The 13348-nt window shown below is 41.9% G+C and overlaps 1 protein-coding gene across 3 annotated transcripts; it reads left to right on the top strand.

The window, feature by feature from the left end:
* The first annotated feature begins 1 nt into the window (after position 1).
* MFN2 (mitofusin 2) lies at positions 2-13300 on the top strand. Of its 3 annotated transcripts, none has more exons than XM_015297206.4 (19): positions 2-60; positions 253-382; positions 1464-1642; positions 2306-2441; positions 2810-2972; positions 3511-3635; positions 3945-4053; positions 4149-4256; positions 4652-4805; positions 5041-5108; positions 5265-5386; positions 5664-5790; positions 6062-6166; positions 6662-6764; positions 7301-7521; positions 7670-7819; positions 8742-8938; positions 9330-9464; positions 10322-13300. In XM_015297206.4, the coding sequence occupies exons 3-19, from the start codon at positions 1468-1470 to the stop codon at positions 10389-10391; spliced, it is 2268 nt and encodes a 755-aa protein (XP_015152692.1). In that variant the 5' UTR covers positions 2-60; positions 253-382; positions 1464-1467; the 3' UTR covers positions 10392-13300. The 3 variants fall into 3 exon arrangements, with proteins under 3 accessions (XP_015152692.1, XP_015152691.1, XP_040507331.1); XM_015297205.4 differs by having other exon boundaries at positions 248-382; XM_040651397.2 differs by lacking the exon at positions 253-382.
* Positions 13301-13348: the final 48 nt, after the last annotated feature.

The following is a 13348-nucleotide window of genomic DNA, read 5'->3' as shown; positions in this document are numbered from 1 at the left end:
CGCCCGCCGAGGGGCGGTGCTGCGGGTTAAGATGGCGGTGCTGCGGGAGCGGCGGTGAAGGTGAGCGTTGACGCTGGGGGTGGGGGGGACGCCTGCTGTGAGGGGTTCGGGCGCGGCGCCGCTGCCCGCCCTGAGGTGCGGCCGCGCTGTGGGAGAAGTCGCTTCCCGCCTTTTTTTTTTGGCGCGCGCCCGCTGCTCTGTGAGGGCTGAGCTCGAGGCCTGCGCGCTCCGTCCGCCTCTGTCGCAGGGCAGGCGGGTGGACCCGGCGTGGCGGAGAGAGCTGCGGGACTGAGGGTGAAAGCGGAGAAACGGCGCTGTTCGCGTTCCAGAGGGGCTCGAGTTGACCATGCCCGGCTTGTGAAAGCGAAACACATCCTGAAAAGTAAGCGCGGCGGGAGGGAAGGATCCCTGCTGGGCTGTGCCATGGAAGGGAGGAGGGAAGGTGGGCTTTTTTCTTTCTAGATATTTGAGTGACTTGCAGGTGTGGGAAGTGGAAACATTCCTTGCTGAATGATCTCTAAAATGTGTATTGTCTAGTTCTCAGTAGGTGTCTGCTAATTAGGTGGCTGTATCCCAGGGGTCTGTACTGAGGCATCACTTTTTTCAATATATATCTTATATATGTGTATTTACATACTGTAACGATGTCGACAGTGGGATCGAGAGCACCCTCAGCAGTTTGCTGATGGCACCAGGCTGAGCAGTGCAGTTGATACGGCAGAAAGAAGGGATGCCATGCAGAGGGATTCTGGTAGATGAAAAACTTAACATGAACCAGCACTGTGTGCTGGCAGCGTCAATGCACAGAACAGCATCCTGGGCTGCATCAGCAGAGGGGCACCAGCAGGATGAAGGGATCTTCCTCCTTCTCTCTGCCTTTGTGAGGCCCTATCTGCAGTTCCGCATCCAGACCTGGGGCCCAGCACTGGAGGGATGTGGGGCTGTTGGAGAAGATCCAGAGGAGGGCTGTGAGGATGCTCAGATGGCTGCAGCACCTCTCCTATGGAGAAGTGTTGGGGGAGCTGGGCTTGTTCAGCCTGGAGAAGAGAAGGCTCCAAGGAGACCTCATTGCTGCCTTGCAGTAATTTAAGGGAGCTTATAAGCAGGAGGGAAGTGAACTTTTTACACAGGTAGTCAGCGACAGGACAAGGGGGAATGATTTTAAACTAAAAGAGGGGAGACTTAGGTTAGATGTTAGGAAGAAACTTTCAGAGGGCAGTAAAGCCCTGGCGCTGCTGCCCAGAGCTGTGGGTGCCCCATTCCTGGAGGTGCCCATGGCCATGGATGGGGCCTTGGGCAGCCTGAGCTGGTGAGGGGCACCCAGCCCATGGCAGGGATTGGAACTGGATGATCTCTGAGGTGTCTTCCAATCCAACCATTCTATGATTAAGTATTGGACACTTGGTTGTGTGGCTGTTAGGTCTCAGTGAGTCCCCTTTCCTTACTGATTTTTTTCCCTATAGCGCAATGTCCCTGTTGTTTACTCGTTCCAAGTCAATAGTTGCAGTGAAGAAGGATAAAAGACACATGGCTGAAGTAAATGCTTCTCCACTCAAACATTTTGTCACTGCAAAGAAGAAAATCAATGGCATCTTTGAGCAGCTGGCTGCGTACATCAATGAGAGCTCCTCATTCCTGGAGGGTAAGCTGAGCTGAATGGTGCTTTGCCTGCATGTGGTTCCCAAGGCACGCACCAAAACCCTCGTTTATTTATAAATACACATCTCTTTAAATGTCAGTATTTGTATGAGGGACTGAAAATTATTTTACTGAATTTGGATGAAGCTTAGGCTTCATATTTCAAAGCTGACTTAAGTTGGTAACTTATGAAACCGAGCTAGTTAGTGGGCTACTTTCTGTTGTCGGGGAGGATTGTTTCTGTGTGTGCATTTTGTTTTGTTTTGTTTTTTTAAATGAACTATTTAAGGCTCTTTTGCTTGTGTGCATATAATCCTTTCAGTATTCTTGCCTAGACACATCATTGCCAGTGACGTGGAACATACACAGTAATTGGCTTTACAGCTTACAATGCAGAGAGGGTATTTTTAAGGATGGTGGAATGTTGGAAGCGTTGGATGTGTTCTGCATAAGGCAGTCCTGAGGATAAGAATGGTTATTAGATACAGGAAAGAGACTGGCAGATAAATGCTGATGGGTGTAACTGCATGCTTCAGCATGACCTGTCTGAACTTTGGGATTCAGATAAGCATTTGGTTATGTGTGTTAAATTATGGGGAGATGTTTCACTCAGTACTGAGGCAGATCATTTCAGGTGTTCAGAGGCATGATGTATTTTGATTTTTAGAAACACACAAGAATGTAGAGCTTGATCCTGTCACCACAGAAGAGCAGGTACTGGAAGTCAAAGGCTACTTGTCAAAAGTCAGTGGCATTAGTGAAGTGTTGGCAAGGCGACACATGAAAGTGGCTTTTTTTGGAAGGTAAGTCACATGCTTACATTTGCCTACACTCCCTACTCGGTAAAGAAACTTGTATCTTTAGGATCATAGCCAGTAAAAGGTATTTATAGAAGCATTAGTGTTCCAGCTTCTGCATGCAGCGTGTGGCAGATGTCCCTAGTGCTAGTACTTGTGTAAATGAGACTCAAATATTGTAGAACATAATTTATTTGGAAGAAGTTTTAAAAGAAAAAAATGGATATATATATTTTTTAATTTGTCTGTAGCACCTGAATTGTTAATACTTTGGAGCTGCTTTGGTTTAGATGACATGTTTTTTTGTAATATCAAAATGAGTATACCTAAATAGCTCAGAAACCCAGCTATGCTATTCTTTAATCTTGCTTCAGGACGAGCAATGGAAAAAGCACTGTGATAAATGCCATGCTATGGGACAAAGTCCTTCCTTCAGGAATTGGGCACACCACTAATTGTTTCCTGCGTGTAGAAGGGACTGATGGTCATGAAGCTTTCCTACTTACTGAAGGCTCAGAGGAAAAGAAGAGTGTTAAGGTACAATATCCTTAAGCATAAGGTGTAGGAGAAGAGCTGTGTTCCAGTGCCAGAGAAGGAAACAAGAAAAAGAAAATGAAAGCACTGTGAATAGATTTTTAACAGTTCAGAATTATATTCATTGAAGGAACAGAGATTAACAGCAGGTTTTCAATGAATGTAGGAAGGGAGGAGTGAAGCAAGCTATGGCATGAGACTTCATTATATGTGGAAGATGATATGTTGTAGTTGTGCTAATAGAGAGTTGGAATGATGACTCGGAATTCTCAGCTCTGTATGACTGACCAAAGTTACAGACTTCCTGATAGGTCCTCAGCCTTACTTGATGGGAATTCTTCTTAGAAACTCTTTGTAGGTGGTTGTCTTTTGGCTGGGGAAACTTGAGGTGTGGAAAAACTCTTGGGGAGATAATAATTCCAAACTGGGTTTTATCTTAAATTGTCTGTGACCAGTTTGAAGGGGGAGATAATTGTCTTAGCGTATGGGAAATGGTGTGTGTGTGTGTATTTTTATTTATTTATTTATTTATTTATTGTAGACAGTAAACCAGCTGGCTCATGCCCTCCATCAAGATGAGCTTCTGAATGCTGGCAGCCTAGTCAGTGTAATGTGGCCCAATTCCAAATGTCCTCTCTTAAAGGATGACCTGGTGCTCATGGACAGGTGAGAATATCTGTCTGTCTTTTCCTCTTTACTGCAGATTTCTTGAAATACAAATTTAGCAGACATCAATGAAAGTGGCCTTGTTTTAATCCATGACAGTGACCGAAGTCCTTTCCTGTAGTTAACATCCACAGTTTATCTTGATTTGTCTTTTTAGTTTGTAGTCTGCAAACTAAAACCTCAAAGCAGTGTGGCTCAAACACGGAAAATAATGCCCCGTATAGCTGAAATAAGTCTCGTACTAACTTCTAAAAACATATTTTTGAAGTTTCCACAAAATAATATTGTTTCTTCTCTTTCTGCTCTTAGCCCTGGCATTGATGTAACCACAGAGCTGGACAGTTGGATTGACAAGTTCTGTCTAGATGCTGATGTATTTGTTCTGGTGGCAAATTCCGAATCAACGTTGATGCAAACTGTATGTTCAAGTTCACTTGATAGTGGTCAGTGAATTTGGCTGAAAGTTGAAACGTTGACAAATTAATTTAAGAGATTGTGTTCCGTTTTGCACAGGAGAAACAGTTCTTTCACAAGGTGAACGAACGTCTGTCTCGACCCAATATATTTATTTTAAATAACCGCTGGGATGCGTCTGCCTCTGAACCAGAATACATGGAAGAGGTTTGTGATTTAAATTCCTTCTCTTTGCCTGGAGTCCATTATACAGACCATTTTGACTCTCATCCTTGTGGGTAGAAACATGAAGTGTTAGATACGATTGTTTTAGTTTGTTTTTCTTATTACTGTAGTGTGGAAACTAGAGGGGGTATAGGCTAGTGGTCACAGCATGGCTCTGGAGATTTCTGAAGTGGAAATCAAGAACTTCACCGGGCAGTTTGTAAGTTAGATGACTTGTATGACTTCTGGAAGATTTTCTAGACTGCAAGGTTGTTTTCTTATTCTTTCATATTAGTAACTTAGACCAGTAGAGGGCATCTTAGTGCCCGATCTGATTTTTCAGATGGAGCTTAAAGTGGATGTAACTGCATGTGGAGGTGTTCCTGTTTATCCCTCAGGTGCGTCGGCAGCACATGGAGCGCTGTACCAGTTTCCTGGTTGATGAGCTGGGTGTGGTGGATCGAACACAGGCAGGGGATCGAATCTTCTTCGTGTCAGCAAAAGAAGTGCTGAATGCCAGGATTCAGAGAGCTCAAGGGATGCCAGAAGGAGGTGAGGAAAGCTAACAGAGCCTTTCTTATAGCAAAGAAAGTAAGAGAATATCTTGTCTCAGAAATAGGCAAAACTGAGTTTATTAAAATCATCAAATTCTTAAGAGAGCAGACTAAATAAAAGAGAATGAATTGGCTAATTTTTTACCCCAAAGCCAGTGCAAAGCAGGATTATGTCCAACATCTGATTGCTTTCTGAAAACCTAATTGGTTGTTTTGTACCTTCCTACTCTCAGGTGGAGCATTGGCAGATGGTTTTCAAGTGAGAATGTTTGAGTTTCAAAACTTTGAGAGAAGATTTGAGGTGAGTGTTAAGTGTTGTAGCCTTCCATTTAGGCTTAGTCCTGAAAGGCTAGGGAATGGAGTTTATGAACATGGAGTGGCACCACACTTAAGAAACAGAACAGTTGTGTTAGTGTATTTCTGCCTGCTGCTAATCTTGGCTGCCTTTTGTGTACAGGAATGTATCTCCCAGTCAGCAGTGAAAACAAAATTTGAGCAGCATACAGTGAGAGCAAAGCAGATCGCAGAGGATGTTCGTCTCATCATGGATTCAGTGCATGTTGCTGCCCAGGAACAGAGGTGAGGAGATGCTGATGCTTGATGCTTTCACGACAGAAGCTTGCATTCTTGGAAAAAATTAAAGGCATGTGAGCATTTAAAATGCAAAGAAAAAATGTGGAAATATTGGGAGAGGAACATGCTTTTTATCCTGTGTACTGTGTGTATGTAATGTACTGTAGATATTGGTACACTTTGTTCCTGGGTTGGAGAATGTCTTTTGTCTCTGGAATTCCAGGTGTTTGCAGATCAGAAGTGTGCTTATCTAGCTTTTCCATGGTACATTTTTTTTAATCAGAGTTTACTGTCTGGAAATGCGAGAGGAACGACAGGAACGTTTAGGTTTTATTGACAAACAGCTGGAGCTCCTCACTCAAGACTACAAGCGGAAAATCAAGCAGATCACAGAAGAAGTGGAGAGGCAGGTGAGGAGGGGCTGCAAAAAGAGAAGGGATTGTCTCAAACAGCCACCAGCATGGTGGGAGAAATGCAAAGTGCTGACAGGTCTGAGTGGATAGAAACATGGGAGTTACAGGTGGGAAGAGAAGAAATGTTTTCAGAAGAAGGTTTTGTTGTTTGTTTTCCTTGAGGCAATAAAAGGAAAAGTGGAACACCTGGGGATAACTTTCAGGGAGACTCATAAGATGCTTTAAATAAGCAATGTAGTAACTTTGTCCTGTGTGGCTCTTTCTCCAGGTATCAAACGCAATGGCAGAAGAAATCAGACGGCTTTCAGTGCTGGTAGATGAATACCAGGCAGATTTCCATCCATCTCAAGTCGTTCTTAAAGTTTACAAGAACGTAAGTCGTGTTTGCTTCTTGTAGATTGCTAACAGCTTCTGAGCCGCCCTGTAATTAGTCAGCGGGCTCTGAGTCAGTAATTACACCAGCTCTTTGAGATACTTAACATTCTTCCAACTAGGAAGAACTGAGCTTTTAATATTGCAAAGTTCTCTTAAATTTTCTTTTACATTGGGATAGCTTCTGTGAAAAATGTTGTATTAAAAAAGGAAGGAAATTATTTTTAAAACTAACCTCAGTGTTAAACAGATACACATATGGTGTATTGCATTATACAAACAAAACCTTTCCAGTCTACAGCATATACATGAGATTTCATGATTTGTTTTTTTCCTCTCCTTCACTGAAGAAAGGAGAAAAATGAAACTGATGTTAGAAGAGTGGGCAGACAGAACACATGCTCTTGCTTTGGGAGCTTTTTTTAACTGGGAAGCTCTAGCGCCTACAACTTGTATTTTATGTTTATTTAATTTCAGTAACCCTTCTCTTTGTCAGGAGCTCCATAAACACATTGAGGAAGGCCTGGGCCGTAACATGTCAGATCGTTGTTCCAATGCAATCACAGCTTCCCTGCAGACAATGCAGCAAGAAATGATAGGTCAGTTCTGTAGGCAATATTACGCTTTGTTCCTGTAACTGTAATGCAAAATAACTAGGTGGATGTTCTGGGTTTCTTGTTCCTCTGATGGTTGTTTGCAGGTGGCATTGTCTTAGTTTCCATCATGATTAGTAACACTTATATGTAGAGAATGAGTTATTCCTGCTTTTTTCCACTCTTTGGCTAAATTTGTTCAGTGCTTTAGTAATGAATATAATCAATCAGCTTAATCCTTTGTTACTGAGAGAGAAACACTTTTAGAACTGGCCTTCTGTTTTCCAAGCTATTGCTAAACTGTAAACTATAGCTACCTTTAGAGATTTGGGAGTGCCCATGGAAGGACATCCTTCTGAGTTGAAAGGGCTATGAATTGATTGCATTGCAACTTGCTTGGCTTCAGGAAATTCAAGATACTAACAAAAACAACTGCAGAGGATGGAACAACCAATATCCACTCTGGTTGGAATGCAAGTCCAGTTAATTACTATGAACTCAATTTCCTGTTTTCTGAACGTGTTTATGTTCTGTTCTTGCAGATGGTTTAAAACCGCTGCTCCCACTCTCACTGCGAGGCCAGATAGACATGTTAATTCCCCGGCAGTGCTTCACACTCAGCTATGATTTGAACTGTGATAAGCTTTGTGCTGACTTCCAAGAAGACATAGAATTCCATTTCTCTCTTGGATGGACAATGCTGGTGAACAGATTTTTGGGACCAAAGAATGGTCGTCGGGCCTTGATGGGCTATAACGACCAGGTAAGGTAACAGTGATCAGGGGCTGGTGGGGTATTAGTAACTCCAGTGCCTGCTGACCAGTTTTTGCTGAGAAGGGCAATGTCTTGCATTCTTTTATTCTGTACTCTGTTTTTGTTTTCTTTGTTTTTGTCCTTGCTTTTCTAATTAGATTCAGCGCCCTTTAACACCAGCAAATCCCAGTCTGCCTCCTTTGCCTCAGGGTTCTATGACCCAGGAAGAGCTCATGGTGTCGATGGTCACTGGACTGGCCTCGTTAACTTCCCGAACTTCCATGGGGATCATCGTGGTTGGTGGCGTGGTGGGTTGACAGTCTGAGTAGCATCTAGATAAATAACCTCAGAGCACTGGCTTGGAAAGTCGCTGCAGAGACCTGTAGATATTTCCAGTTCACAGCTAGTTAAATACTTTCCGTGTGCAAATAGAAGATAAAATATTGAGCATAATTTTGCATAATGGTTATGTAGGGAACGAGAGGTTTTGTGAAGATAAAAGCCTTTCAGATTGTATTATAAAATCTGGTCTTGTGTGAGTAGAAGGAAAAAATGTAGTATATTTGCTGTTGACTGAAGACTGGGAACTGAGGTTGAAGGTGAGATTTCTGCTCAGATCCTCTGATGATGCATACCTTCCTACCTGGAACAGGAGGAGAGCACTTAATTTTAGATGCTCTGTCTAACTTATTTCATATACAGTCAGTCAGCACTGCCTACTTTGCTGTCTTGTGGGAAAACAAGAGAATGTTTTGAATCTTCAGTCTTCCAAAACTGCAGAAGAAAAGAGTAATAGAGATTTAACTCAAGTAGCATGGTAACTAGTTTCCATTCTACAAATAACATTAAGTTTCCCCAGTAACAGTTCCTTACCTCCATGCTTTTTCAGTGCATGTAGGGGTGGATGATTTCTCAAAAGGAAGATGGTTCCCTAAAAACGGTCTTTCGTTCAGAAACAAGAATTCTGTGAACTAGGCCAAGTTCATTTGCACATGTAAATGTGACTTTAATGATCTGGAGAAGTTAACCCACAGGTATTCTAAGTTTGTAGGCTGAACATTAGTAGCAAGCTGTGTCTCATCAGTGAAACTACTTGCAAGTCAGGGTTGTTGTTGGAGGTTTCTGGCTAACTTTCATGTGCTTAAAATACAAGTGCACCATTGCTAGGAGGCAGTATCATTCCTGCATAGCAGCTGAGTCTTCTTTTTTTTTCCCCTGTGCTTATTTTAGGTTTGGAAGGCTGTGGGCTGGAGGCTGATTGCTCTCTCATTTGGTCTTTACGGGCTGCTTTATGTGTATGAACGCCTCACCTGGACCACAAAAGCAAAGGAGAGAGCTTTCAAACGGCAGTTTGTAGAGTATGCTGGAGAGAAACTGCAGCTTATTGTCAGCTATACAGGATCTAATTGCAGCCACCAAGTCCAACAGTATGTTGCCTACATTCACCTAACATCTTTATCTGAATTCTGCTGTTTTTTTTTATTACTGTTTTTTGCTTTGTGTAGGGTGTTATTGATTGTTAAAGCAAGATATCTGCTCGCTGAACTCAGGACTAAAAACCATAATAACACATGTGTTTTAAAAGAATACTGTGGGTTATTTTGTTGGTTTTTTTAATAATGTGCCATATGTGGATGTTTCTAACCACTAGTCTTAGTACTTCATTCTCTCATATTTCTTTGGCAGTTCTAACATGTTCTTGTGCAGAAGTGGAAGGATATTTTCATCTGATTTAGTGTCATTACTATTCATTGAAGGCATTTATTCCTTGAATTCTGTGTTTCCTTCTTACTTTACACTATTCTTTCTGTTTCATAGAGAGCTTGCTGGAACGTTTGCTCAATTATGTCAGCAAGTAGATGTTACACGGGAGAATCTTGAGCAAGAAATTTCTGCCATGAATAAGAAAATTGAAGTTTTGGATTCACTGCAGAGCAAAGCAAAATTGCTGAGGTGAGGTTTTCTTATTCACAGACACAAATATCTGCATACAATTGGTTTTCCTGCAATTGCCCCGAGAGGTTCAGATGAGGATTCACCTCTGAGTGCAGCCCTTCTTTCATCATAGTGTTTGGTTTGCGGACAACACATATTTCCCTATCATGTTCCTTTTTAATGTTATTTGAAAAAACAATTTGCTGCAATGTATTAAAATGTCTGGTAGAGATATCAAAACAATATTCTGCAGCCTCTAAATAGAAAAGTCACTTCGCTTTTTGGGTGAGAAAGGATATTGAGGTACTGGTAAGCAGTGCTTTTTGTTATTTTAAACTGCTAGAAGAAGGAGAGATGCTAAGCCCACGTACTCTGAACAGTCATTTAAATCTTTTGTCTCATAAAAATCCTATTTCCTTCTTACTTTTAGTTGGTACAAAATTACAGTTCTTTTCTGTTTACCAAAACATACTGTCCTCTATTCCTGCAAACTTCTTGAGGCTATTAGAAAATTGTCTAAAAAGGGTGAGCCCTTGCTATTGCACAGATTTGAGTCTGATGTTTGTCTTCTTGTCTTCACCCTGTAAAAGCTGTTGGGAAGAATTTTTTTCTTTTAGCATACCCTACCTACACAAATAATAAGACCAGTTTAAAGTTGTGACCAAGATCTCACTATGAATCTTGAAGCTGGGCATTGTTGGCAGGATGGTGTTCCTGACCTGAAGGAGACAAGGAATAGTAGCAGCATTTTGGAAAGGACCTCCTTGGCATTCCTCTCCATGCCTTGCTGTGGAATAGTCTTATTCATGCTTCTTTCAGATTGCTTTGGGAAGAGTGATTTTATTTCACCTAACAGAGGCTTCTTGTCTTTACAGGAATAAGGCAGGTTGGCTCGATAGTGAGCTTAACATGTTCACACATCAGTACCTGCAGCAAAGCAGATAGTGTGGGAAGAGGAGAAAAACAACGCTGTTTCCCTTCAGTGCTCCTTCAGTTACTGCAGAGAATATGGTGGGTGATGGAATCCCTAAAGGGAATGAGCAAAAGGCTCCTGCCGGTTTCCAGTTGCTGTGTGAACAGTAGGATTCAGCATCCTTGTTTTGTTGTCCCACCTCTAAACACTAGCTGTTGTAGCTCTTCTTTTCCTGCTTAGGAGAACAGGCTACGTTGGAAGGAATGTGTGCTTTGTACATTTACAGGGGGCTTTTAAAATCAAAATTGAAGTACAAGAACAGTGAATTCTAAAAACAAGTGTTTATCAGTTTAAAAGTTACTCTAACACATCATTCTTTACGGAGTCATTCATCTTACTACGTGAAGATGGAGCTTTTGTCTTCAAAGCCCCATGTTTATGTATGTGACAAGCAGCTGTTTTTCTAAACAGCATTCTTATGCACACAATTATAGCAGTTTCACAGTACTTTCGTAGCCTGTGCAAACCTATCTCCTAGGTTTACCTTCTGTTATTGTAAAACATGGCAGAGATCTGCTGCGCTGTTTATATTCATGGACAGGTTTATTTTTGTCAGCATGTTTAAACCTGTGAACAAAACTTAGTTCTCTTGCAGAGCAAAAGGGACTAAGTTTTTGCTTTGGTACGTTAATTGTCTTCTGAGTTAATTTCTTCTTCTTCAGAGCTCTTCAATAATGCAGTCATTTCACATTGTCTTTGCAAATTAGTTGCCTACATAGCTAGCTGCTATGAAGGAGCTGGTGTTGGTAATTGGCAGTTTGTTGAAGAAGGAAATTAGGAAAGAAAAGATGAATCAGTTGACAGGTTGCCTTGTGAGATAGGTTGATGAATGTGGGGTTTGGTAATTGCACAGCAGTGTTTCTGGAAGCAGGCCTTTGGAATTCCATTACCATTACCTGGCCATAAGGACAGCACGGGGATTACATGCTGTAAGAGATTTCGCTTCACGTAGGGTTCCCATAGGATGATACAAGTCCATGCAGTAATATGATTGGTTTCTTTTCTGTTAAAAGTATGAGGAGAATGATAGAGACCTGTCCTTCCTATCTAATGCCAGGGTAAGAATGGGTTAAGTCATTTTTTCTTTTTCCAGATGTCTTTTATTTGCAAATAGATGAAATTAACTGAGTTTTGCCCTGAAACAATTCTTAATTTTGATTATAAGACTGGGCGTTGTAAGGACTGGAGCCTCTTCTTTTTGGAATTGATAGCGGAAGAATTCCCACTGATTTCAGCAGTACCAGGATCAGGTTCCTGTGCTGTAAAACTTATTTTCCACTTGGTGGGTTGGGAATGATCTTTGTGTAGCCCACAAAATGTCTCTCCATAATACAGAATTAATCCCGCAGTTCTGGAGTTAGGGTCGACCTAAATCTGTTCACAATCAAACATTGGAGAATATGAATTATCTGTGAGCAAGTCACAGCTGAATTTGGGAGTACTAAGGTGCTTCTTTTTTGTTGTATTATACAACAGTGAGATTTTCCACTTGAAAATTTGATCAGCTAACCTTAGAGTTCCTCATTCATGCTCAGGTATGAATATATGTGCCTGTGACACGTTCACTGCTTCATGTGAGGGTCCACAAAGAAGCTGCCTGACACTCGAGGAAAGAATAGTGAAGTGGCAGTAAGTGCTTCAGGCTGTTAGGATTTGCAGTAAGGCTGGGAGTATCTTGGTTATGTTGGAGCTGGCAGAATCTCATCGTGTCCCTGGAAGGCAGGAAGCAAATGCAGCTTTTGCTTTCAGTGGACAGCTTTGAATTCAGCCCAAACCAAGAAGCAGTTTTCATCAGAGAGGACTTCATTGGCTGTGTTCGGTTTCCTCAGGGAGCCACCAGTACACAAATGTGGTTTGGATCAGAACTGAGAATGGCTGAGAGAAATGTGAGTCCTTGCCTTTGGCATTGTGTTCTCTTCTGGGCGAAGTATGCTGGAGTAAGTGGCACTGTGGGCTATTATTCCGAATTCACACAATACCTCCAGCAGAGCTCTTTGTCTCCCAAGCTATTACATACACAGTTATAACAAGCAGTGTACGGTGCTGAGTTAAAACATGAAGCAGATCCCTGATAAAAGAGGAAACTGCCAGTTCCAGGCAGGAGGAGAGGATGTACTGATCAGCAACTCTTGACTACCTGAAGTACTGACTTTGCCCTTGGAGATGTGCTGCTAGATCTCCTCAGCAGGCCTTAGAGGAAATCTGATAAGAGAGCTGATCATCAGAGATGGGGTCAGATTTGTGAAGGCAAAGAGATTGCTGTGTTCTCAGAATGTGGTGTCGTGGCAGTGCGTGTTTGTGGCGCTGCTCAGATGGTGGTGATGGAGATGCTCTCACTGTAGTGCTGAAACCTAACGTAGAGAACGGAGGAAAGAACCACTTGAATTGAATAAGAAGTAAATAAGAAGTTGAATAAGAAGTAGAACTGCTAACATGGCAGATAATTGATAAGTACATGTGTAACCCTGTCACTAGCAGCTGGGTGAACACGAATCAGACTTTTAACAGAAAGACCTATGAGCTGGATTCCTCTTCAAACACAGCTGTTCTTCTTTAATTCAGCTTGGTGGAGGAATGAGCACTATTAGCAAGGAGGTTGTTATCTTCTGCTTTTCTTAAGGAATAATAAACTAATCCTTGGAATTTAGGTAATTCTAAAAGCAGTCTTCCCCAAGCTCTTATTAAAGAGCGACAGCTCAATGCACTTTATCTTATTGCTGCTATGTACCTTCATTGTGTTATGTTGATGGAGCTCTTCGAAATACTCTTACCAGTCAGTTTTCTCTTTGCTGTATTTAAGGTGATAAATTTGCATGAATTATTCCTGTATCAATGCTGTAAAAGCAGTAGAAACCAAAATAAAAATGAATTGGGAAAAGTATTTCTCCTTCTGTGTTCTGCTATCTTGTTTCAAAGTCGGCAAGTGTAG

The sequence above is a fragment of the Gallus gallus genome, chromosome 21, assembly GCF_016699485.2.
Source record: "Gallus gallus isolate bGalGal1 chromosome 21, bGalGal1.mat.broiler.GRCg7b, whole genome shotgun sequence".
NCBI lineage: Eukaryota > Metazoa > Chordata > Aves > Galliformes > Phasianidae > Gallus > Gallus gallus.
This window is presented reverse-complemented; position numbering and strand designations above follow the sequence as displayed.